Source organism: Mytilus edulis, chromosome 10 (assembly GCF_963676685.1).
Source record: "Mytilus edulis chromosome 10, xbMytEdul2.2, whole genome shotgun sequence".
Lineage (NCBI taxonomy): Eukaryota > Metazoa > Mollusca > Bivalvia > Mytilida > Mytilidae > Mytilus > Mytilus edulis.
Window position 1 is genome coordinate 4,386,859 of NC_092353.1, and position 27,069 is coordinate 4,413,927.

The 27,069-nt window shown below is 31.1% G+C and overlaps 2 protein-coding genes across 6 annotated transcripts in view; both read left to right on the forward strand.

Annotated features, from left to right (window-relative positions):
• LOC139493181 (uncharacterized) overlaps positions 1-18,549 on the forward strand; it is a 38,868-nt gene extending 20,319 nt beyond the window's left edge. For 4 of the 5 annotated variants that reach the window (XM_071281371.1, XM_071281369.1, XM_071281367.1 and 1 more), the window contains exons 6-13: positions 601-733; positions 3,296-3,480; positions 3,805-3,936; positions 4,591-4,758; positions 5,231-5,426; positions 12,219-12,320; positions 13,683-13,772; positions 17,804-18,549. In XM_071281371.1, the coding sequence (XP_071137472.1) occupies positions 601-733; positions 3,296-3,480; positions 3,805-3,936; positions 4,591-4,758; positions 5,231-5,426; positions 12,219-12,320; positions 13,683-13,762 (996 nt within the window). In that variant the 3' untranslated portion in view covers positions 13,763-13,772; positions 17,804-18,549. Of the gene's footprint in view, positions 1-600; positions 734-3,295; positions 3,481-3,804; positions 3,937-4,590; positions 4,759-5,230; positions 5,427-12,218; positions 12,321-13,682; positions 13,773-16,713 lie in introns of all 5 variants that reach the window. The other variant, XM_071281368.1, reaches the window with a different exon arrangement.
• A 3,371-nt stretch (positions 18,550-21,920) lies between these two features.
• LOC139493180 (single-minded homolog 1-like) overlaps positions 21,921-27,069 on the forward strand; it is a 64,431-nt gene continuing 59,282 nt past the window's right edge. Inside the window, exons 1-2 of the mRNA XM_071281366.1 lie at positions 21,921-22,062; positions 26,275-26,328. Coding sequence (XP_071137467.1) covers positions 26,297-26,328 — 32 coding nt within the window. The 5' untranslated portion in view covers positions 21,921-22,062; positions 26,275-26,296. The remainder of the gene's footprint in view (positions 22,063-26,274; positions 26,329-27,069) is intronic.

The following is a 27,069-nucleotide window of genomic DNA, read 5'->3' on the forward strand; positions in this document are numbered from 1 at the left end:
TTACAGTATCCACATGATATGGCTGGTATTTGTATTCTGTTCCTTAGTGCAGACAACTTTACACAGACTATGTCCCCTTATTCAACAAACTTCTTATTGTTTCAGTATCCACATGATATGGCTGGTATGTGTATTCTGTTCCTTAGAGCAGACAACTTTACACAGACTATGTCCCCTTATTCAACAAACTTGTTATTTTTACAGTATCCACATGATATGGCTGGTATTTGTATTCTGTTCCTTAGAGCAGACAACTTTACACAGACTATGTCCCCTTATTCAACAAACTTGTTTTTGTTACAGTATCCACATGATATGGCTGGTATTTGTATTCTGTTCCTTAGAGCAGACAACTTTACACAGATTATGTCCCCTTATTCAACAAACTTGTTTTTGTTACAGTATCCACATGATATGGCTGGTATTTGTATTCTGTTCCTTAGAGCAGACAACTTTACACAGACTATGTCCCCTTATTCAACAAACTTGTTTTTGTTACAGTATCCACATGATATGGCTGGTATTTGTATTCTGTTCCTTAGAGCAGACAACTTTACACAGACTATGTCCCCTTATTCAACAAACTTGTTATTTTTACAGTATCCACATGATATGGCTGGTATGTGTATACTGTTTCTTAAAGCAGACAACTTTACACAGATTTTACAGATTGTATTCAACACTACGTTGGAATATGAGAAACCTGTGTCATTCTTACCTGAATTTGTTAATGGTAAGTATTTTCTGATAGTCTAGCTACATGTACTATCTTTCCAACACGCAAGAAAGGACAAGAATTGTACAAATAAAAAAGAAGAAAGCGAAAAAGGCAAATAGTCTCCAAAAATGGCTTCAATTTTGAAGAAGCCGCAACAAAACTGTGAACGTAATACAGAATGACAAATTGATGGAAAAGCTTAGAAAGACCATGTCTTCAACCAAAGTTTGGTGGAATTTAGTCTACCATATAACCAACTTAAAATCTGGAGACATGAATATCCCCCCTGTCAATTTAAAAAACTTTATAATTGATGACGATAAATGAAAGGCAGAGGCATTCAATGACTATTTTGAGTCACAGTCTAATATCGACGAAAGCAACAAATAACTGCCTAAGGACAACATCCCTTCAGATAGATGATTAAGTAGTATCGTTTTCGAACGTACAAAGTTAAAGACATTCTTCAAACTCTAAATGTCAACAAGGCTTCGGGGCCTGATTCTATAAGCGGTTGTATTCTAAAGCCTGTTGCTGATATAATAGCAAAACCATTATGCACTGTTTTCAACTTGAAGTCTTAGAACAAAATAGTTCCTGTCCACATGGAAGGTATCTAATATAATTCCTTGTTTCAAGAATGATGATAAAAGCATCGTTAGTAATTATTGTCCAATATCTCTTCTCTCGGTGATGAGTAAAGTTTTTGAGCGTTGTGTTTATAAGCACATATTTAACTTCATACGAGTTTTGATTACCGAGGACCAGTCTGGTTTCATGCCTAACCATTCCACCAGAAATCAGCTTTTATACATTTGTAACGTTCTTAGCAAAGCCTTAAACAGAGTAGAATATTCCTGGGCTGATGTAAATGCTGGAGTACCCCAGGGTTCAATTATTGGGCCCTTGTTGTTCCTTATTTATATTAATGACAATAATAATGAAGTAAGCTGTAAGATTTAACTATTCGCTGATGATACATGCATTTATGCTGTTGTAGATAATCCACTAGTTTCATCGATTTCTTCAAACTACAACTTGCGTAAAATAAATAGCTGGGCTGATAAATGGTTAGTAAATTTTAATCCTTCTAAGACAGAATCCATTGTATTCTCAGGAAAAAGTGAACCAGATTATCATCCACCTTTGAATATGAATGGCGTCATAAGATGATAAGAAAAAGAGTTCAAACTTGTAAGCACTTAAGGATTAACTTTCTTGAGTGATGAACATGGAATCGTCACATCGAAAAATACATCAAAGACATTACCTCGACTAAACTTACTGCGTCCCCTAAAATTTAGGCTTGACAGAAGATCTCTTGAAATTATGTATTTTAACTGCGTACACTCCTTATTTGAAAATTTTGAAGCCAAAATATAATATATGTTTGTTTCCCCTCCCAAACAATTCAGGTGACCATGCTATGACAGCCATAAAAAAAATGATACCCGATCAGTTTAAAAAAATAAAAAAATACATGCCTACCTGGTCTGTTTACAAAGGGTAGTCTCGGGGGAGGGGAAACAGACATTCTTGTCAATGTGGCCTGAGACAGATGTTGTCTGTGATAACTGTCAAGCTTGAACATATAAATTATGATGTGGCACACATTGTTACTGGTGCAACAAAACTCACCAGTCTATGCTTACTTTTGGCAGAATGCAGAGGGGAGACTCTTCAACAGCGAAGAGATATGCATAAACTTTTATTTTTTCATAATATGGCGAATGGAAAGACCCCATGTTATCTAAATGATATCATACCTGATCAGTTTAGAAACGTACACCAGAATAGAACTGGTTACACAAATAGTTTTACATCAGTACCCTGTTGAACTACTTATTAAATGAATAGTTTCCTTCCATCAACAGTTTGACTTTGGAATAGCCTTCCCCTAGATATAAAAAATGCTGGTACTATTGCTCCAATAAAGCCTTTCTTAAGTTAAATCATTCTATACCAAATTATTATTATGAAGGCAGTAGACTAGGTCAGATATCCATTCCTTTAAAGGAATGTAATCCTGGTCCCAGGAGATAATTTGTATACATAGCAGCCTCATAATTTTGATCTTAAAATATATATACTACTGTGAGTGCTGGTTGTTCAAAGCAAAACTTTATTACAAAAGAGATGATTACAGCATCCCAATTGTGAACTTTCTATTTTTGTGTGGCAGCATACCAACAGCGCCTGCATACAGAGTATGTATCTCTAAGTTGATACAATATTCTAGGGCTTGTATTTTCTATCATGATTTCTTTGATTGAGGTTTGCTGCTCACAAGGAAGCTATTTAAGCAAGAGTTCAAAGTGGTGGAGTTGAAATCATCAATTTGTTAGTTTTACTATGCCATCATGAGTTGGATGACTGTCATGGAATATCCTTTTCACAGATGACAGCGAATATGTTCCAATTATTGTAACTACCAAATTAGACTAATGATAATTTGCACCTCTTTTTTACAACATCTTTATATTATATAGAAACATGTTTTCATGCTATATATTTTTTGTAATACTCTTATAAGTTATATATTACATTGAGGTATTTGATATTATGCTTGTATTACAGAATATTTGTTTGACGTTCGTATACCCCACAAATGTCCGTCACCAGATGAGGACAGATTCCATCATTGTTCACCAGTAATGTGTGATATGAAGTACCATGGCCATCGTAACTACTTCAACGAGACTAGCAGGCTGTGTTCCCCTTTACCTGACTGTCCTGGGAGTAACATCATCCCACCAGCTATGGTATTATTCTATTATGTTAAAATTATATATTCCAATTAATAGAAATGTTACCTCAGACATTAAGAAGCCCTTGTATTTCAGGTTTGAGTGCAAGCATACTGAGATTTTTAATCAGCCCTTTCTTTCAATTACAGTTATCACTTGAGAAAATTTGAAAAGTACTTGATTTACTTTATATGATCCTGAAGAAGAGTTGGTCAAAGTTACAAATACAGAGTCAGTATGATGCTCTTCCAACACATTGTTTGGGATTTTAAATTTTAGGTCTTACAAGATGTTTTCAATTTAATTTAAGTATTAATAATTGTCTCTATTGTTTCTTAGGTTTTTGATATCGAGAGTAATTCCTGTAAGAATGTAGCTAGACCTAAGTTTATGACTAAGGAAGAAAAGAAGCTGTTGTCAGGGAAACATGATTATCATGCTGACTATGAAGAAGTAGATTGGATGACTGAGGTATTTATCTGATGTTTACACACAATGTTTCATAAATACCCTTGAAAGAAAAATGTGACACAAAACTTATTGACAGTTAAACATTAACAACATTTGTCTTTATGTATTTTAATTGTTGGAACGTTGTCCCATTTCAGTTTACCTCGACATCCTCCTTTTATCCATATAACTTAACTTAAATACAGTTAAACATGCAATATGGGGTTTGTCAGATGGGGTAACTTGAACACATTAATAAACTGTAGAGGACAGAAGTTTTTTTGAGTGGTATGCAGAGTTAACACATTAATAAACTGTAGAGGACAGAAGTTTTTTTCAGTGGTATGCAGAGTTAACACATTGATAAACTGTAGAGGACAGAAGTTTTTTTGAGTGGTATGCAGAGTTAACACATTAATAAACTGTAGAGGACAGAAGTTTTTTTGAGTGGTATGCAGAGGTAACACATTGATAAACACATAATAAAATGTAAACAAAATGTGTCCGGAGAAAGAAATTTCATTAAAATTTACAGAACTGTTTCAGTTTTTTCACTTTTCATAATGTTGCAAGTTGGAATGGGGTCATACTCATATTAACATGCCACGAAACTCACCAATGAGATAAAAGAACATACAACAATTGATTATAATCTTTTTTTAAATACTTTTTCAGAGAAGAATGGCATGTAATCATGGGATACTGTTACCCAATAAAAGTTCCTGTCTCTGTAACCCAGGCTGGGATTCTCTGGTGCTCCCTGATCAGGAGATACATAACAGAAGATTACAGATGTGTAACAAGGGAAGAAAAGGGTACTGGAAACATGTCTTAGTGGGAGTTGTATCCTTTACCAGTAGATATGGAGATCATATTCTCTTTTGTTGATTTGGTGAAAAAAAATAGATTGACTGGTCCAAAAATTATTTTCTATTATATGCTTGCTAGCTGAAAACGTGTGAAGTCATTATTAGGTTAGGCAAACTAACGTTCTTTAAGAGTAGACTAGTCTGACAGGTAACCAATTTATCTGTCTGTAGGACTAAACTACTTCGAAAGGATGACAGACTACCTAACCTAATAATGACTTCATGGTTCATCTAGCAAGCTAGCTAACCAAAGATAATTCCTTTCCCTACACACTCAATGAAATCGGCTGTAATACTCTATTATAGCAGTAAATCAATCCAGATTCATCTTTTGTAATTACCATGCACAAATGAATTGATTTGGCTTGCATTTATCTAAGTATTAATGGATTGAGTCAAATTTGATCCTTTGTTTTAATGTAACCCATTGTTCCTTAACACACCAGGCATTATCAGTGACAATTATTGTCCTGCTCCATGTCTCCAACCATAAACGTCGGAAAGATAAGCAGAAACGCTACAGAGAACTGTCACCAGACATATCTCCAGTCAAAGCAGGATTCTTTCAGTCACTACATGACGACTACAATCCAAAAGGTGCAAAAAATAAAAATGTACTGACCATCGATATTGATTTTGAAGGTATGATAATATATAGGACTTGTAGAGTACTGTTTATATTCAGAAATTTATGCAATTTTTTTATTTGCAAAATTGTGACCAAAAACAATAAAAAAAATCACATCTTAAATTATGATAACATTATTTGGATACAATATCTAGTATTATTGTATAGCAATATAATATTTCCCACAGAAAGTAACCAAAAGTCAGCGTGCAATAAATTCCAATATTGCACTAGTGCAATAAATCTTCAAAATTCATGATGTCATCAACGACAAAATCTTAGTTTAAACCAATTTGTACTTTCAAATATAATATTGCTATACAATAAAAGGGTTATTGCATGAATATTGGGGAATATTGTCCCTCGTAGAACATATATTGCACTCGCAAGCTCGTGCAATATAAAATTCTACTCTGGACAATATTCCCCGATATTCATGCAATAACCCTATAATCCTTTGTTAATTTATGTATCATTGTCATTTTGCTTAGTTTCTTTTGTTACCTATTCTGACATCAGACTCAGAATTCTTTTTAACTGAGTTTTACTGTGCAATACTGTGCTATGTGTTTCTTTATTCTACATTGGCTAGGGGTATAGGGAGAGGGTTGAAATCTCACAAAACATGTTTAACCCTGGCTGCATTTTTGCGCCTGTCCTAAGTCAGGAGCCTCAGACCATTGTTAGTCTTGTATGTTTTTTTAAATTTTAGTTCATTTATATCTGTTGGAGTTTAGTGTGATGTCTATTTTCACTGAACTAGTACACAATTTTATTTAGAGGCCAGCTGAGGATGTCCTCTTGGTACAGTATTTTCTAGCTGCTTTGAAGACCCATTGGTACCCTTCTGCTTTTGTCTGCTCTATGGTCGGGTTGTTGTTTCTTTGACACATTCCCCATTTCCATTCTCAATTTGATACAGCATTTTCTCAATAATAAATAACATATTTTTTTCCATACTTCACTTCAAAATCACTAAAATTTCTGCAAAACAAATTATCAAAGTTTTATTTATTTTTTATCCTAAAAATATTTGTAAAATATTAATCTTGCTAAATTTATTTTCCTCAAGTGCAGAAAAGATTATTTTCCAAAGTTTATCAGATGACAACAGCTAGCAATAAATTTTAGTTGGAATATTCTCAATCAGCTTGAATCCATTACGTAACCTTTGTGTACTGACACTGGATTTCACCAAAATCAATCTATTATTTAAGTAGACTGGGTGTTTTACCTTGTATGACAATCTTTTTTTTAAAGACATGTTACATGTGACATAGGTAAGAGTGTGATAGAGCTGATTGATATCTTTTAAAAAAAACTTATGAGCATGTGACATGTATTTATATAATATAAGAATAAGACATACTTTATTTTAATGAATATTCATTGTTCAACAGAATAAAATTGAGAATGGAAATGGGGAATGTGCCAAAGAGACAACAACCCGACCATAGAAAAATACAACAGCAGAAGGTCACCAACAGTTCTTCAATGTAGCGAGAAATTCCCACACCCGGAGGCGTCCTTCAACTGGCCCCTAAACAAATATATACTAGTTCAGTGATAATGAACGCCATAGGGTGCTATAAACAGTTTCGTATAAAAAACTAGGGGTTATTCCCTGACTAAAAATAACCATGGAGGGAAACCCCTGTTTATTAACTCAATTGGTGCAAAAGTATCATGTTTTTTGTGTTTGATTGTAAAAAATAGTTAATTAGCTTTCAATTAAAACAGGTTGAATGATTGAAATATTTTTAAAAATTAAATTAACTTTACATGTTTTGAGGGGAGACAACTTTGTAAACATCCTGTTTTTTTGGCAGTGAAAATTGAAAACTTATTTGCAGCCACTGTAGCTCCTTTCGGAGCAGGAAACCGTACCCTGAAACAAGATTTTTTTGAAAGGCCAGGTAAAAACCTACAAATTTCATACAGTTTTGATTATGAAAAATGTGCATGGATCATGTCTTCATGTCTGTGCACATGACCTGGTTTCAAGTTTTTTCTGTCAAAATTAGAGCTTTTTTCCCCCATGTTCATTGGATGGAATGTTTTTAATATATTAAAAGTACACATTATTTTTATTTCATTATAAACTAGAGAACATTCTGATTCCAGTGATATCAAGTTTTATACAAGTATCTTTATTAATCAGTCCACCACTAAGGGTCACTTATGCATGGTCCCTAAAAATGTGACGTCATAGAAAAAAACTGTTGATTGCACCCTTAAAGGGACAAATATATATTATAGTGATGTTTTAGCATAGAAAAGTGCATGCGAATGGAGTAAAATAATTCTGAAAAATATTGTATGGCATGTATACTTTAATTTAAAAGCATCAGTTTGGTATATTTAATGCAAATATTACAGATTTGTACATAGCAACCAGAAATAAGAAAACCAGACTCTGCGCGAATATTGAAGTTTTTTGCATCTTTTTGCGACGTCATGATATTTTATTTAATCTCTCATATATTTGAAACCATAGGTTGCACATTTAAAGTGAAAATATTTTCTACTTTGACCTTTACTACTGATCAGTGTGACATAAATCTTAATTCATTATATTATATATTTGGTACTTTTTATAGTCTTAAAGGTACATGTGCCATTCCTAAGAAAAACACTTTTTCCATATTTTTCTCAACTCAGCTATAACTTAGTTCACATAATACTAGGGACAAAATATATTTCAAGTAACTTTAGTCATGCTTATTTCATAGTTTTTATTCTATTTATTCAAAAGAAACCCTATTTTATGAATTATTTTCTTTGTAAAACTGATGAAAATGAGATACAGGAAATGTTTGGAATTAGCTGGTTTAACTGTTTGCCACTGGCCAATATGTCAGTACTACGCGACATGAGAAAAGAGCTGTATTATCACTATTCGTGGTCACAATCCTTAAAGTAAGACATCATTTTAATCGGTATAGTGTACAGATTCAGAAAAGCTAAGAAATTTTAATATATTGAATATAAAGTTTTGCCTTAAGGGTGCTATAAACAGTTTCGTATAAAAAACTAGGGGTTATTCCCTGACTAAAAATAACCATGGAGGGAAACCCCTGTTTATTAACTCAATTGGTGCAAAAGTATCATGTTTTTTGTGTTTGATTGTAAAAAATAGTTAATTAGCTTTCAATTAAAACAGGTTGAATGATTGAAATATTTTTAAAAATTAAATTAACTTTACATGTTTTGAGGGGAGACAACTTTGTAAACATCCTGTTTTTTTGGCAGTGAAAATTGAAAACTTATTTGCAGCCACTGTAGCTCCTTTCGGAGCAGGAAACCGTACCCTGAAACAAGATTTTTTTGAAAGGCCAGGTAAAAACCTACAAATTTCATACAGTTTTGATTATGAAAAATGTGCATGGATCATGTCTTCATGTCTGTGCACATGACCTGGTTTCAAGTTTTTTCTGTCAAAATTAGAGCTTTTTTCCCCCATGTTCATTGGATGGAATGTTTTTAATATATTAAAAGTACACATTATTTTTATTTCATTATAAACTAGAGAACATTCTGATTCCAGTGATATCAAGTTTTATACAAGTATCTTTATTAATCAGTCCACCACTAAGGGTCACTTATGCATGGTCCCTAAAAATGTGACGTCATAGAAAAAAACTGTTGATTGCACCCATACTAATTTCCAAATTGTACACAAAAAACTAAAATTAAAATAATACAAGACTAACAAAGGCCAGAGGCTCCTGACTTGGGACAGGCGCAAAAATGCGGCGAGGTTAAACATGTTTGTGAGATCTCAACCCTCCCCCTATACCTCTAGCCAATGTAGAAAAGTAAACGCATAACAATACGCACATTAAAATTCAGTTCAAGAGAAGTCCGAGTCTGATGTCAGAAGATGTAACCAAAGAAAATAAACAAAATGACAATAATACATAAATAACAACAGACTGCTAGCAGTTAACTGACATGCCAGCTCCAGACTTCAATTAAACTGACTGAAAGATTATGATTTCATCATATGAACATCAGGCACAATCCTTCCCGTTAGGGGTTTAGTATCATACCATCATAACATATATGAGAAGAACATAACCCGTGTCATGCCAACAACTATTTTGGGGGCCTGACCACCCCACACTTATTAGGGAGCTTCATATATGATAAATGCATAAACTTTATTCAAAATCTTTGATCCACATCTGTTCTCCTGGTATAAACCACCCATCAATGTAGACATAAAACAAATACTTGTACCAAATATCCAAGTATAACCAATACTTGTATCAAATATCCAAGTATACATAAATACTCTGAATATACACGCCATAAAAGGCTGTAATAAATACCAGTGTTCCAGCTAGCATGAAATGGAGGGGCGCCGCGCCCCGCCCCCGAAATTTTGCGCCCCTCTGCCTTTTTTAAGCGCCCCTGTGCCCCTCTGTGCCCTTTTGAAAAAAAGTTTAAAAAACAATCTTTTTTCCTCATATCGTCGCCATTTTGTTGAGTTCTTTATACACACACTTCATTAAGACAACAGATTAAAATTGTTGACACTTGTTACCTGATTATAATCACCTTTTTGATTAGAGTCAATTACTTAATCAGGTGAAATTTACGACCCTGTCTAATCCCTTTACCCTGAAGCACCAAACATCGAAGTTAAATGAATTGATTATTTTAACACCTGACGATGCAAAATATAATTTATAAAATAAATGTGAACGATGTTCATTTCTATTGTATTTGTTATTTATTTTGTCATTTAAAAAGAATCATTCCAATAGGTCAACACGCAAAATGCATGAAACATGATGTAACTTTGACCTCCGTAGCAGAGTTCAAAAAATTTATGGGTCACTGAATATTCACAATTCAGATCGTTTTTGTTTTGATGTTTTTATTTTTTAAACTGATCTTTCAAATTAGTTTTAATCCAGAAGAAAGTAAAAACATTGCTTGACTGTACCTTAAGTTGAATATCTATATCCAAATTAAATTAATTAAAACTGTAATCCATGATCACAAATTGAATGCTTTGTTTACAATTGTTGAAAGCCATGTGCTTTTTGGCGGGAAAATTCGGGAAACCCCTTATTAACAGGAAACAGTTACATTTCATTGTTATTTATAGACAGTAGGAATTTCATTTTGGAAATCATTTTGATTACAACTGCTATTAGGGACTGTGCAATATTTATCTGAGGGTGGGACCGGTGCAAACATGGACGGGGCACATACTTTTTTCATGCAATTAATGAGCGGGGCGCAAAGTTTTTTGTAACAAACCTTTGGCGGGGCGCACACTTTTTTAAAAACCCTTCGTGTGTGCATAAAAAAATTAAATCAGAGTATAACAGATTAAAACTATTTGTGATTTCTGTGGAAAAAAGTAACTTGATAGAAAAAAAACAATTGAATCTAAAACAAAATAACCTAATACAGTGCTTCAATATATTTTTGTGTGTTTATGCTTTTAATAATCATTTATAAAAAAAAATGAAATTCTGATCAAAATTCTGGAAAACTATAAACAATGTTTTGAAAATTAAACATATGACATAACATATGGTAATAAATGCTTAAACATAAAACAACTTCAATTGTATTTTAAATAAATCTTTAACATGACAAAATTAAATTCTTAAACATTAAAAGAATTACAACTTAATCTATGAAAAAGCTGAATTATGTCCCTTGGGAGTATTAATTTCCAACAAAAGTCCTTGCAAACAGTAGAAAATGAAAAATTATGTATGCCTGATATAATTAAAGATATAAACTACAAAATCAAGCACTATTGAAATATTTTCTGCATGAATTGCCAAGAATGTGAACAAATTCTTTACACAGGAGAATATAAATTCTATCTAAATTTGGCCTCAAGTGGGTCACTTTTTTTCTTAGATGGACAATTTTAACGCTGAAAATGCTTCTAGTATGATTAATATTGCCTTACTCCATAAACAGTACAAACTTAACCAGAACATTTCCAATTTTAATAGCTAGAGAAATACCCAAGTGATACATTAGGGAATTACACAGCAAAGAAGGCAAATATCTCAGTTAAAAACATTTGTCGCGTCTTGAATCCTGGTGTTTCCAATTGAACTATTTATTGCGAAAGGTGAAAAGAAATACAAAAGAACTATAGTTTGGTGCATTTTATACAATATAGTTAATATTGAACTCCCAGAATAAAGTTTTATATCAGTACCCATCAATTTGACTTATTATGATGAATCAGCACTTTTCTCAACACAGTATTGTTCTCAGTGAATAATTTTTATTCTTTGTGATAAAAATCAAATGTACTTATAAAAAGCTTTATGTGGTAATATTAAGTATTTGATTTTTTTCAGTGAGAACGCGCTAAAGTGCCCTTTTTAAAAACGCGCCCCTCTATTTTCAAATCCTAGCTGGAACACTGAATACCAAAGACTTTGTAAAGTGGATAGTCGCACGACAACGCCGATGCTCTATATTTAATAAGAAATAAACACAATTCATACATATATATCTACACATATCATATATAATTAAAACATCAGTATCAAACAAAAAACTCTCTAAATATAAAGCTTAATAAACTTTAACCAGAATTAAAATTTACCAAGAAAATTCGACTGCTCAGATTGACGGTGTCGTGCTGAATGATTACATAGGCAATACAATACCGCGAAAAATAATTTTGAAGCGGGAAAACATTACGCCCTGTATGCTACATATGATGAAACACCCAGGAGAAATTAATTTCACTCTAATGCACTGCCTGTTTAAACGAATGAAATTATAATTCTATTGTTTTTTTGTTGTTTTAGATGACTCCTTTGAGATGTATAAGATTGAAAAGAGAGGAAGAATAAGTCAATTTTTCCACAGAATCTATCACAGGTTAATACCTGCCAAAAAGGACAACATTGGTGAGTATCAGAAGAACAAAATATATACTGCAAATTCACAAATTATTGCATGCATTTATTATTGGGATTTTGTCATTTTAAAAGACTAAAATGCAATTTTAATTTTTGCAATATTGAGGAAAATCCTGTTTAATTCATATAAAAAATATTAAAAATGTGAATTTAAATTATTGCGATTATAACCCTGTTGCATTTTTCACAACATCAAAATTGATTTCTGATTTTACAGTAGCAAGTTATGAAAAAAAGTAAAATATCTGTCATTATTGTTTAATGACATAAAATTTCCCAGGAATTAAATGAAAATACAATATATTCAAATATGCTACTAAGACAAACTATGACATATTGGGAAAAATGTATTTTTTGACTGATTTTAATTGTTTGCTTGAAAACAGGGACCCCTTTTTGTCGAGCCTTCGACTTTAGTCAAAAAAGCGAGACTAAGCGATCCTGCATTCCGTCGTTGTCGTTGGCGGCGGCGTCCACAAATATTCACTCTGAGTTAAAGTTTTTGAAATTTAAATAACTTTCTTAAACCATACTGGATTTCTACCAAACTTGGACAGAAGCTTGTTTATGATCATAAGATAGTATCCAGAAGTAAATATTGTGAAAATAAATTTCCATTTTTTCCGTATTTCACTTATAAATGGACTTAGTTTTTCTGCGGGAAAACATTACATACACTCTGTGGTTAAAGTTTTTAAAATTTAAAAAACTTTCTTAAACTATCCTAGATTTCTACCAAACTTGGACAGAACCTTGTTTATAATCATAAGATAGTATCCAGAAGTAAATTTTGTAAAATGACAAATCCATTTTTTCCATATTTTACTTTAAATGGACTTTTTTTCTGCCAGGAAACAACACATTCACTCTGTGGTTAAATTTTTTAAAATTTTGATAACTTTCTTATACAATTTTTTATTTGTACCAAACTAAGACAGAAGCTTGTTTATGATCAAAAGCTAGTATCTAGAAGGGAAATTTTGTTAATATTTTGTACCTGTGTATCTGTATTTTACTTATAAATGGACTTAGTTTTTCTTCCAGTTAACATTACATCCAGTCTGCAGTTAAAGTTTTTAAAACATTTATTAGATTCATAAACTATCCAGGATTTTTTACCAAACTTGGACAGAAGCTTCCTACAATCCAAACATGGTATCAAGCGGAATATTTTTATTGATCCTGCAATTTACAGCAAAAGTAGGCGAGACACTGGGTTCCGTGGAACCCTTACAAATTTTTTTAAATTACATTCACCAGAATAAAGTCCTAAGTATATTGTTATAATTTGATATTAAATAATCATACTTGACAATATGAAACAAAAATGAGAGATCTTGTGATTTTCAGATTTTTCTATGGAAGAAATAAATGTAGGAACAACCTTGCTGTCCCCAGTATCTATGGATGCAGATTATGAATTTGATTGAACTTCCTCAGGTATGTTATAATAGTATTTAATAGTGGTGAAAGGGATCTTATAATGTTAATAGTGATGAAGGGGATTTTAATAATATATATAAATCATATTTTCAGAGTATTGTATATGAATTCAATTTAATAAATAAGATATTAATGCCCTGCCTGCAATTGTAGTAGGTTTCATATGTCCTAAATAAGAAATGTTTGGTTTCGACACTGGAATTGTATTGATTTTTTCTCCAAAATAATTTCTTAGATTTAATATTAGTTAGTTTTGCATTCAAATGGAATTAAATGTGTTGTATTTAAGGCTTGGTCTATGAAAAACCTGGTTTTATTATTACAAATATCTGTTTACCTAGCTTTCCTGAGTAATCTTTTTATGGGAAAGTAAAAGCTTTGTTTTATGTAGGCTAAGCTTAAAATACAATACAGTTATATGGTATCCTCTAAATTTTACATGGAATCAGAACTATCCCTCATAGAAAATTTCAAAAGTGTGAAATGCAACAAGCTTCAAGTTGCCAAGTATTTACAGCTTTTAATTTTGTCCGTCTAATAATTTGATATTTAATATGTCATGCATTCACTACAACCTATCCATTTATAAGAAACAGTCCAATGAGCAAATTATCAATGTGCTTCATAACTGGATGATATATGTTTAAATCAAAGCCATTGAATAACTGTAAATTAAACGTCTTGCTGCAGGTGCATTTGACAGATTGAGTCATGCTTGTAGTTTTGTAATGCACAAGTTATAGTGTCCAACATCAGAAGTTTTACCCATATACATACGGTAAAGTCAGAAATTGTTGTGTGCAGAAAATAAATGGATTAATCATTTTGATGTCAGGAAAATCTGCATACAGATATATGTATCTGATATAAGAATGTGGCATACAGATATATGTATCTGATATAAGAATGTGGCATACAGATATATGTATCTGATATAAGAATGTGAGTTCTTATTATTGCGATACTCAGTCAGTCGCATTATTTGCATCAATGATAAAAACCTTGCAATAATTTCTGAATTTTCAGTATAGCCATTGACATTTGAAGTAAATTGTCCAAACTTTGGCAATAGAATCCATGTATGGACAGGGAGATAAAAATATCATGCTCTGAAGAAAAATCTCTTGATATATATACAGCTTTTGACAAATTACTCTCAAAATATGGTTTAATTTGTTGGTGTTAGAACTCTCTGCCTATAAAATAAAACATGTCTATAGCAAAGCAGGTTGTAAATTTTATAATGTGGTAATTTATTGATAGATTGACATTATCCTTTCAAGAATTAAAGAATTAATTTATTTTAACATAAATTTGGAAGTCGAATAAGAGGTTTTTTTTATTGGTATTCTTCAGTTTTAAGCTGTTAATGTATTTAGACACTGTAAGGTAGTAAACAAAAATACTTTTAGATTGTATATTTACTAAATAATAAGACAAGGCACTAATATTAGTAGTATTTTTATCATTATTAATATCAACATTTTTATACTTATTACATATTGTTTTGTTATACATCATATCCTTATTTATCATTTTTCTTTTGCTTGATAATATTCAGCTTAATCAAACATATATGTGAATGCCTACATGAAAACATAACAAAATTATTTAAAAAAGATAAATAAAATAAAAAAAATTAGACATCAAAGCCAAAGAAATTTGCACACAGATTATATTTGTCAATAATGACCCATAATGAATTTTTAAATCGGTTAATAAAAAGAACATTTTTAATAAATGATTTATTACTTTGACATATATGTTTTTATGGCCATTAAATTGTGGTTAAAATTTGAGATTGAATAATTAGATTCCTGAAAAGTTAAATGGGTTTTCCAATTGATAAAAGGGAACGGGGCTATTACTGTGATTATCATAACTTCCTGCAAAATCATTGTGATCATTAATTTATTCGAGAAGGAAACACTTTCTCCGACAAACATCTTTGTCTTGTAAATGTTCAGGATATTACGGTTAATAACCGATTCACAGAGGAGATTCTTAGTCTCCTGGGTGTTTGTAATCAGCATTGATCGCTGACTAGCCAGGTACATCAGCTGAATATGCTAAGTTTCCTCTAGTAATTGTTTACCTATGTTTTGAGTCCATTATCCAAATGGAAATCAGGTAATTTATAAAATAGAACATCCTGTCATTTCTTGTTACTCGTCTTCAAAACCTTTAAAAGAAATATTGATTATCAAAATCCTTTATTTGTTCATTAAAATAAAGAGAAGATTTTTCTTGTCTCTGCTGATATCAGCTACTGATTGTTAATTTCAAAGGTGTGTTGTATTCTTTACATAATGTCAGAATTGCATCTTGTCAGCTAGCTTATAAGATAGTGTAAAAAGTTTAGAAAGGGAATGAAAGCATATAAGGTCGTAAAACTATTGAATCACTTCAAATAAACTTTACTTTTTACTCTAGTGACTAAGATGATAAAAACAACAAGTTGTGTTAAGATTGTATGTTTTATTGACTCTTTGTTGTAATGGACATTAAACTTTAACATGGTAGAAAATGTTGGATTTTAATCTCTTAATACAAGTTGTAAAAAATGTACAGTGTATAAAGTTCAACTTGAAATTTCTGTAGTGAAAAAATGTATGTTTTGTCTTTTAAAAAGAACAAGAAATGAGAAGGAAAGGGCAGACAATCAGTCTGTTGGTTTTCTCTTTTGAATTGTTTCAAATTTTGTCATGGTCAACATTTGATAACTTACTATACAGTATGGGTATTACTCATTGTTGAAGGCTGGACATTGACTGGTTGTTTCTTACATCCTTGTCCATGGTTTCTGGTTCATAGTTGTATCATTGGCAATCATACAGCCTCTTCTTAATTATATTTAGTTAAACAAATGTTAAATACATCTTTTTCATAATAACGTTTTTAATAAGGAGAGGTTAATGCTTATATGATGTTCTTTCAGGTGTGGTGTGAATCGGCAATCTGAGTTGCAGATTAGTCTTTCCCTCTACCCCTATACACTCTCTCCTAAAAAACAGAGAAGAAATAGAGGTCACACACTATGAGCAACAAATTGTTGTCTCTAGTCTTCATACTGAAATGAACACCTATGACAGTTCTTACTCTGTGGTTCCTTGTTTAGCTTGATTTATTCTGCATTTGATTAATTTTACTGATGTCATTTCAGAAAAACAACAATCAGTTATCATTATGATAAAACTTTGTGTAAACTCGTAACTTTATGAAATAATCAACTTGTGGTGTTGGTAAATAAATATTGTGCTTTTGATAGTAATATTATTACTATATAGTCAAAGTCACAAATGTAATTTAGGTAGAATTAATTGATGGTCAATATTGGGACAACTGTATCGCTTTAATGACAAAAATAAATGTTTATTTTCACTTTTGGGAGTTGTTCAATGCTTTATGAATCCCAGAAAAATAACAGATGAAAATGAGATTTTACTTTTAGTTTTTTGTTTTCTGTTTTTAGTATCCCATAGGAAGATTTTATCTAATTTTAATGAAAAATACAGATATATCTCAAAATAAAAGGCACAAAAATACTGTTTAAAGTTGTTTCATATTTGTCATTCTAAGGTCACTATTAATTAATTATGTTTATAAATTGCAGTATGAAATCTACTTTGAAAATTTAAATTCAAAATCATAATAATATTTATGTTGCACTATATTCAACATTTTAGCATATGTACAGTAGAGCCCATTCATTAAAAAGTGTTGGACATATTATAATTATATGTTTCTTTATAAAAAAAAATGATAAATGGAAAAGTACAAAGAATTGGATCAAATTTACTTAAAATTTCTTCACATTGAAAAATTAAAAGAAAATGTTTTTCGTAATCCAATCTATCATTTGGCCTACCCTAGAGTAAAGCTAAGTTTTCATGGCATGCAATGCGACTTGGAATATGTTCCCAGAAGATATTAAATGTAGAAAATGTAACATTTTAACTTCCAATCTAATCCTATAGTTTTGTGTTAATATAAAGAAAAAACACACTTAATAAAATTCTGATTTTCAGTTAAAGAAACAAATGGATTTGTATACATCAGGAGTTATTTCCCTTTGTTAACAACTTTACTATTATATTGTTGATTTGTTATGTTGATTTGTTATGTTAGATTAGATTTGTTCAATATTATGTATTATTCACCATTATCATGAACATTATGGATATACAAATGTTGATTTGGAACGTTTGCAATTACTAAATGATAGACTGTATTAGACAATATGTGTTATATAGCATTTCCTTTTTATTTGTTATATATATGACATTATCTTATTACATTAATAAATAGGTTCAAAACAGAAACAAATACCTAAAATATCCACCATAAAAAATAGCAAAATCAATTACTTAAAAAGATTAATCAAGAAAAAAGATAACACAAGAAAAATATGTCTTTTCTTCTTATTGTCTAATTATAGATATTGTTTTAGATTAAACTTTTTAGTTTAAAAGATGAAAACATTAATTAAGTCACATTATGTCACTTCGTTTGAAGGTTAATTTTTTATATCTGTTGTTTTAAGAAGACAAAATGTGTTAGGAGACATAATGCAATATTGTTTTCATTGTTTTTATGGTTTAATTCAGTTAATGTGAAGAATAATCTTGAGAGAGAGACAGATGTAGAAAGAAATATTATTGTATCATTGTTATCATGATTTATAGATTAAACATAAAACACTTATTGTCAATATTGTAATATAACATTTTAATTTTTCACACCATTAAATTCCACTGAAGTTTACTTTCACTGTGATGGTTGTTCAGTTTTTATTGGCTTGGCCTACTCCCCTGCATATGTCCACAGTAGAGTTTATAAGATGTGTTTAGAGATAAAACTCTGCAGTAAAATTTATGATTTTGATATCAGGCCCTTGTACAACTGTCTTAATATCCTTGGAGAATTAAAATCACAATAATTCTACGTTTATTGTTGTAATTCTTTGATTTACACATGAGTAACTATTGGTGATGATCTGATTGGACAGTGGTCAGGTGTTCAGACTGACCACCAGTAATTAGCGACTGATGATAATCGTCAGTCCAGTTGTCTTGTTGTCACTGTAGGGTTAGTAATTATAAAGTCTTTGATCTAACTACCTGTAGCAATCAAAAATCAGGTAGAAATTTGTTTAATTTACCGAGGTGTTATGCTTTTAGCAGTGTTTAACTCAGCTGGAAGTCGGAGGTGAGGTGTTAGTATTTTATATAGTTAATTCATCTACAATAGAATAGGTCAATACCAGCAGGCCAATGAATTCATATCATGTTATATACTGAAGAAATAATTGTTCTGAAGTGATTTTTATACAAACAATATTGATAAAAAAAATTGACTTGCTTTTGGAATAAAAATTACCCTGAAAATAACATTAAGATAGGCACCTAAATATTGTTCATTCATACTTGTCTTTTTCTTTGAAAACTAATGTTAAAATGGAAAAAGTCACCAATCAAATGGCAAAATAAAAAGCTCCAACACATCACATATGCAAATATACTCAAATATTAAATCTTGAATTATATAGAATCTCTACAATATATCTTATTCAAAAAGAGATTTAAATTAGTAATTTTTTAATGAAAAATGTAGCAGAAACAGCCCCAAACACAGATTCCATGTTATTTATCATCACAAACACTTTTTCATGTTGCCTTCTGAAATAACTTGTAAAAATACAGAATCAGCATGAAGGTCTTGTACAGAGCAAGGTTCATATTTAAATCTCATTAATGCATTAATGTTTTTATAAACATGTAATATTTGCCACTGATAGACATATTATATTTGTCACTGATAAGTATTTAACATATGCCACTGATAAAACATGTTATATTTGCCACAGATTTACATGAAATATTTGCCACTGATAAGAATAAAATATTTGCCATTGATAAACATGAAATATTTGCCACTGATGAGCATGTTATATTTGCCACTGTTAAACATATAATAGCTGCCACTGATAAACATACATTTTTAACAAGAATGGTATATGCCAACCTATCATCATTTATTAAATGATTAAGTTAAGTGCTTTTGCTGGTTTGCTGGTTTGATTTTGAAGTATTCCGTTTTGTTCCTCTACTGGTTGTGATGGAGGTGTAGGGATTGTCAGGTACAAGTAAAGACATCTTTCTGTCACTAATCACTATCTCCTCAATTGTCATTGTTATTTTTAATTGTCAGTTTAGAATTTGGTGTCTAATATTTGCCATTATTTTATAGTTTTTGCGAGACATAGTTATGCTGTATTCGGCGTTGGCGGTGGCATCAACAATGTATTATTTTGTGATTAGGTCTAGTTAATGAGGAACCACAAGTGGTAGGTCAATCATATTTGGTATGCAGTTGTATAAGCATTGGCACATCTCCTTTCCATGGAGATTATATGGCCCTGCCCCCTCAGTCAAGGTCTATTGACTTCGAAACTTTTGCTTATTTTACATGTATTAGTTTGTGATTAGGTCAGTTTATGGGGAACCACAAGTGGTAGGTCAATGATATTTGGTATGAAGTTGTGTAAGCATCAGCATATCTCATTTCCATGGAGATAATTTGGCTCCGCCCTCTTAGTCATGGTCTATTGACTTTGAAAAATTTTCTGAGTTATCATGTATTAGTTTGTGATTAGGTCAATTCAAGGGGAACCATTAGTGGTAGGCCAATGTTAATTGGTATTCAATGGAATAAGCATTGGCACATCTCATTTCCATGGAAAATATTTGCCTCACCCCTCAGTCACAGTCTAATGACTTTGAAACTTATCTTAATTTACATGTATTAGTTTGTAATTATATCAGTTTAGATGAACTGCTATAAATGTTTTAAAAGTCAATGATATTTGGTATGCAAATTTATTGGCATTTGCAAGTATCGTTTCCATGGAGATTATATAGCCCCACCCCCTCTTATTGACTTTGAAACTTTTCTATAGTTTACTAGTTTATGTTTGTATTTAGATTTGGGAACAACTTATGATAAGTCAATGGTCATGATGGTATTTGGTATGCAGTTGTATAACCATTGACACATCTCATTTACATGGAGATTGTTTAGCCATGTAACTCAGTTATGATTCATTGACTTTGAGTAATGTTGGCTTGCTGCACTTGTTAATATCTATTTTGATGGATAGTTATGTTGTTAGTTTGCAGTTTTTGTTTGTTACTATATTTAATCAAGTTTTGTTGTTAGTTTGCGGTTTTTATTGCTGTCTACTATGATAACCTTTTGTATTGGGGTTAATTGTCATTATATTTCCTTTTAGTAAAATTAGAGAAAGAAAAAATATGCTTTTTTCCACATACAACCGCATTCATACCAAATAACCTTTTTCAATTAGGGGAATCAAATATTATTCCAAAAATCAACTACCTGTTTTAAGTTGACCAGATGAAAAAGTGTCTCATGATCACAAAATGTAGGTGAAGATTTTTGGTAATTTCTAACATTTATCTTTAGATATCAATTTGTAGTATTATATCTAATATGTCAATTGTCTTTGTGGATTTTATTAAAGAAATATTTTGATTTTTAAAATCATTATAAAAATAAGGAGATGTGGTCTGATTTCAAATGAAATAACTGTCCACCAAAGTCCAAATAAAGTGAATGTAATCTATTATCTAGGCAACTGTATGGTCTTAAAAAAGGAAAAACTCCATTCCATATTGGTTATCAAAGACTCTGACATAAAAAAATATGGAACAATTCAATTGAGAGAAATAACGTATAACAAAACAAACATGACAAACATAAAGCAATGCCAACCACTGAACTATAGGCTCCTAACTTGGGACAGACACATTAAGATACAATTTTGTGAGCGCTTCATTGGCTGATACATATATGCTGTTTCATTGGTGTATACCAACATCTTTAATATTTATAATTATTTGTATGCTGCTAGTACTATACCCTATCATTATGTGCAAAACATTCTTCAGAACTATTTTAGAATTTTTACAAGTTAAAGTGGTCTATACTCTTGCTGTAAACCTATGACTTCTTTATTATTCGCAGTATGTAAAGATAAGTTATTTAAATCACTGAATCAATGTTTATAATTTGATGGGTGTTTAAGATGTTGTAACCATTATTCCATCATTATTTGTAGAAAACAGCACAAAGGGACAACAATTAAATGAACTACAGTTTAATGATGGATCCTGCTGTGAAACTGATGACTTGAAGTGTTAAGAGTCAAGCTACCGTTTCAGAAAGCTTGAAGCAACTGACAATGTTAAATGTAACGGTAATTATGGTATGGTAATTATACAAACTCTTGTTAATATGGTTAATTGAGCAGTACCCATCAGATATTCTTGCTAAACGGAAAAGGTTAATCCCAATTTTAAAAGAAGCCCGAAGTCAAAATGTCAAGGCAGTGTTGCTCAAGGACAAGCTTTACATTGATAATGATGTTTTCGACCCTTTAAAACACAAGCAATTTATAAAGTAGTCAACAGTGGCATTTCCTAGTGGTGCTAGTTCTGGGAATTCGAAGGCGAAGAGCGAAGGCGAAGAGCACAGTTGGTAGTAACGATGATGACCCGGATCCCAATAGCAGTATGGCTGAGAAGGAAGACTAGGATAGCGTTGAAGGACTTCCAACTAGTGTTTCATCTAACATTTGTACTGAGAGTTTGTAATTTATCTCGTGGAATATTAATGGTGGTTTACAAACAAAACTTGATGATAAAGCATTTGTAAATTTGTTATGTACATATGATCTTGTTTTTCTTACGGAATGTTGGTTTGAAAAAGATTTTTCATTTCATTTACCTGATTATAATTGTCATTTATTCCCTCGATTGAAAGCTAAATCTATTCAGGGAGGAGGTAGTGTTATCTTGATTAAAAAATGTTTTTCTACTGTTATTGATATTGAAACTTGTATTTTAGACTCTATTGTATGGTTGAATATTAAGCAGGATATATTAACCAAAGACAAATCTGTATATATTGCTTGTATTTATATTCCCCCAGTCAAATCTAAATACTATAAGTTATATGATTGTGATTTATACAATGAGTTAGAAAATAGCATTGAGTTATACTCTGAACTTGGTCACGTTTTTATTCTTGGGGATTTGAATGGTCGAACTGGGACGTTAGTCGATTTCCTGGAAAATGATGATATTCATTTTACTTTAAAGAACCGAATTTGTGGCGCTTTCGAATATTTAGCCGATAGTGTTCTCCCGAAAAGAGTCAATCCCGATTTAAATACAAACAGTTATGGATCTAAAATAATTAGTATGTGTAAATCCTCAGGCTTAAGGATAGTGAATGGTAGACACAAAAACAGATTTTCAAATGACTTTACATATTGTGGCCCTATTGGTATGAGCGTTCTGGATTACTTCATTGTACCTTCGTTTTATTTCCCGAATATAAACCAGTTAATTGTGTCAAACTTTACAACTTATTCGGACCATGCATTTTTACATTTAGAACTGAATTTATTAATAGATACCATGCGAAACACAGGCAAATGCTCAGATGCCATGGAAGATACAGAACGTCGTGTTAAATACAAATGGAAAGATGAATTTAAAGAACAGTGTACTGAGTGTATTCGTATCAATATGGACAATATCATTCGTTTACAGAATCGTATAAACTTTGAAAATCAAAATTCTTTTGATAAATCGTTGAGCAATTTTACATGTATGATAGAGGACATTATGTCGCCTTTCTTTAAAACGATGCCTTATGTAAACAACAAGCCGTATAAACCAGTTAATTCTTTTGACAAACCTTGGTTCAACACACGATGCAAGGAACTTTATCGATGTTATATAGATTATCTACATGTTTTCAATCGTTCAAAATCAATTGTAAACCATACAAACTTAACTTGTGCAAAGAGGGAATATAAAGTTATGGAACGTCGTCTTAAGCGAGAATACCAACGTATAGAGGGTAATGCAATGGACTTTTTGAAATATAGTAACCCAAAACTGTTTTATTCGAAATTTAGGAAAAGGACCGAAAAGAAAAATAATGTACCGTTACAATCTTTCTATGAACACTTTAAAAAATTGTCTTCTGTGAATATAGACAATACATGTGACGAAGATTTATTTAATAACACTGATGGCGATTGTGTATATCCTGAACTTGATGAAGTGATTACAGAGGAGGAGATTTTAAAAGCCATCCGCAATTTAAAGCGCAATAAAAGTCATGGAGTAGACGGTATTTTGAATGAATAAAGATGTTTTTATGCCAATATTAGTCAAGGTTTTCAATGGTATTTTACAATCCGGTATATTCCCTACTAGCTGGGCCATTGCTATACTTGTGCCTATTTTCAAGAAAGGAAACGAAGACGATCCAAATAACTATAGAGGTATAAGTCTTGTAAGTAATTTCGCAAAATTATTTACTTCCGTATTAAATCAACGTTTGATGGACTGGTCTGATTCTTTTGATGTCATTACTGACGCCCAGTTCGGCTTTCGCCCAGGTTTTGGAACTGTAGATGCAATTTTTGCCCTAATTTCTGTAATTTTTAAGTCCCTATCAGCAAACAAACGTCTTTATTGTTGTTTTGTTGATTACACAAAAGCATTCGATACTGTTCAAAGGCTAATGCTATGGTATAAATTATCAAAAATTGGTATTCAAGGTAAACTTTTAACTGTTATTAAATCTATGTATACTAATGTGTCTACTTGTGTATGTGTTGATGGTTTTAATTCTGAATACTTTTCCAATGAATTGGGCTTGATGCAGGGAGAGGTGTTATCTCCCATACTTTTTTCATTATATGTTAACGATTGTGAAATGGCTTTCATTAATAGTAATGCCATACCATATGAGATGAAAGAATTGAATTTATTTTTACTTATGTATGCTGATGATATGGTTATTTTCTCAGAATCTGTTTTGGGGTTACAAAATATGCTTGATACATTATATGAGTATACATCAAAATGGTCATTGAGTGTTAATATTGATAAAACTAAAATTGTTGTATTTAGGAAAGGTGGAAGAGTTCATGTTGATGAGAAATGGTATTATGATAATAAGGAAATTGAAGTTGTTGATAATTTTACTTACCTTGGTGTACTTTTAAATTTTAATGGCAAATATAATATGTTACAACAGAAATTGTCAGAACAAGGTAGAAAAGCAATGTTTGCTTTAAGAAGAAATGTGAAAAGTATGTGTTTAAACTATGTCACTTTGTTATCACTGTTTGATACTTATATAAATTCTTTATTGAGTTATGCAAGCGAAATATGGGGTGCACATAAAGCCCCGGCAATAGAGAGAGTCCACATGAACTATTGTAAAAATATACTTGGTGTTAAGTTGTCTACTAACAATGTTATGATATATCAAGAACTAGGTAGATTGCCTCTTATTTTCGCAAGAAAATGTAAGATTTTCAAATATTGGTTTAAATTGCTAAATACTTCAAACTGTATATTGAAAAATTGTTATAACTACTTGTATTGTGAATTAGAGAGATGTCCAAATAATAAGTGTAACTGGTTGTATTTTATAAAGAACGAACTTTTTCTTATTGGTTTAGGTGATGTATGGTATAGCCAAAACCTTATTTGTGACTTGCCTGATGTATATTTTGCTGTCATAAAGCAACGTTTATACGATTGTCTAAAACAAGAACTTGATGCTCAGTTACATATGTCTCCAAAATGTTCTAATTATAAATATATGTTAGATAATTTTTGTCTGCAATTTTATTTATGCAAACCAATTCCAAATGTTTACAAAAAATGTATAACAAAAATAAGATTAAGTAGCCACAACTTAGCTATAGAAAATGGAAGATTTTATGGTATAACAAGAAATAATAGAATATGTACTTTTTGTAAAAATGATATAGAGGATGAGTTTCATTTCATCCTCAAATGTCCACGTTTTCAAGGTTTTAGAACAATTTATATTAAGCCATTTTATTGGAAAAAAACGTCGATGTACAAATTTATCAAACTGATGAGTACTAATAATGTAAAAGAATTGTGTAATTTAGGTAAATTTATTTTTAGATCTTTTAAGCTTAGATCCGAAATGTTAAAATAATGTTTGTTTATCATTACAACACCTTCTGCTGTCACATAGTCTGTGTTTATGTATGTATTATATGTTTTATTGATGTTGATATAATTGTATACCTATAGTTTATATAGACTTTGGTAATAAAGATATATAATTGTCTCAGATTCTTGTACTCATTATCTGTAACACATTCATGTTATTTGTAAAAAAATTAATATGTCTAACTTTTAGTTTGCATCTTGATTAATATAATGTGTTTTTGAAAAAAAAGTTATTACAAATGAAAAAAAACCATTTAATATAGTCCTGAAAATAAGAGTTTTATGTTATCCATGAAAATGTAGGCTGTAGTGTTCAATGACCTAAGGTAGTTAATAGTAGATAGGTTTAAAATTTTGATAGTCCTAAGAGGTAATATATGTATTGGTTCTACTTGTAGATGTTTGAGAGCTGTTAATGTTATGGTCCTGAAGTTGTTGGAAATCATTTTAAAGTAAGAAATACATTAGATTAGATATTTATTCAACACAGAATTTGGACTTTTCTGTCCATTGGATATAAACATTTCAGACTTTAATTAGAAGGTTTCAGAATTTTCTGTATGTCTAATTTAGACATTCTGTACAATGGATTCTGACTTTTCAGTAGAGAGTGTTCAGACTTTTCTGTATAGTAAATTTAGACCTATAATGGTTATTTTTATCACTAATTGTTATTTGGATGGAGAGTTGCCTCACTGGCGCTCATATTACATCTTATATCTGTTCAAAATTCAAAATTTACTGTGCAATGGATTTACCCTGTTCTGTCTCAGTGTTTTGTAATAGATCCACTAAGATAAAATAATTTGTCAGGAAAATGACCGTTGATGGAGATAATATTTAAAAAAAAAGATTTCAGATCCATGGAAAGCTTCAAATAATTAGTACCAAACGTCAAGGATAGATTTGTATAAAAGTTATACCAAATAATGATTCATAGATGGTTTGAAAAAATATTCATTTTGTTAAGAGATGCATTCCTTTATGCAGTCATGTATTGCATGATAAATTCAACCTCTTACTTTTAAAGTACCATGAGTTTTCATCTTTATATATTTTTTTGCTTATTGTTAAGTTAACATTGTTCTGTAAATTTTCATAATATTATTATTTTCATGCGTTATGATATCAGCAGCACTGTGATGTGTACAGATGTTGCCAGATTATTTGTCACTTCAAACAAAAAATGCTAT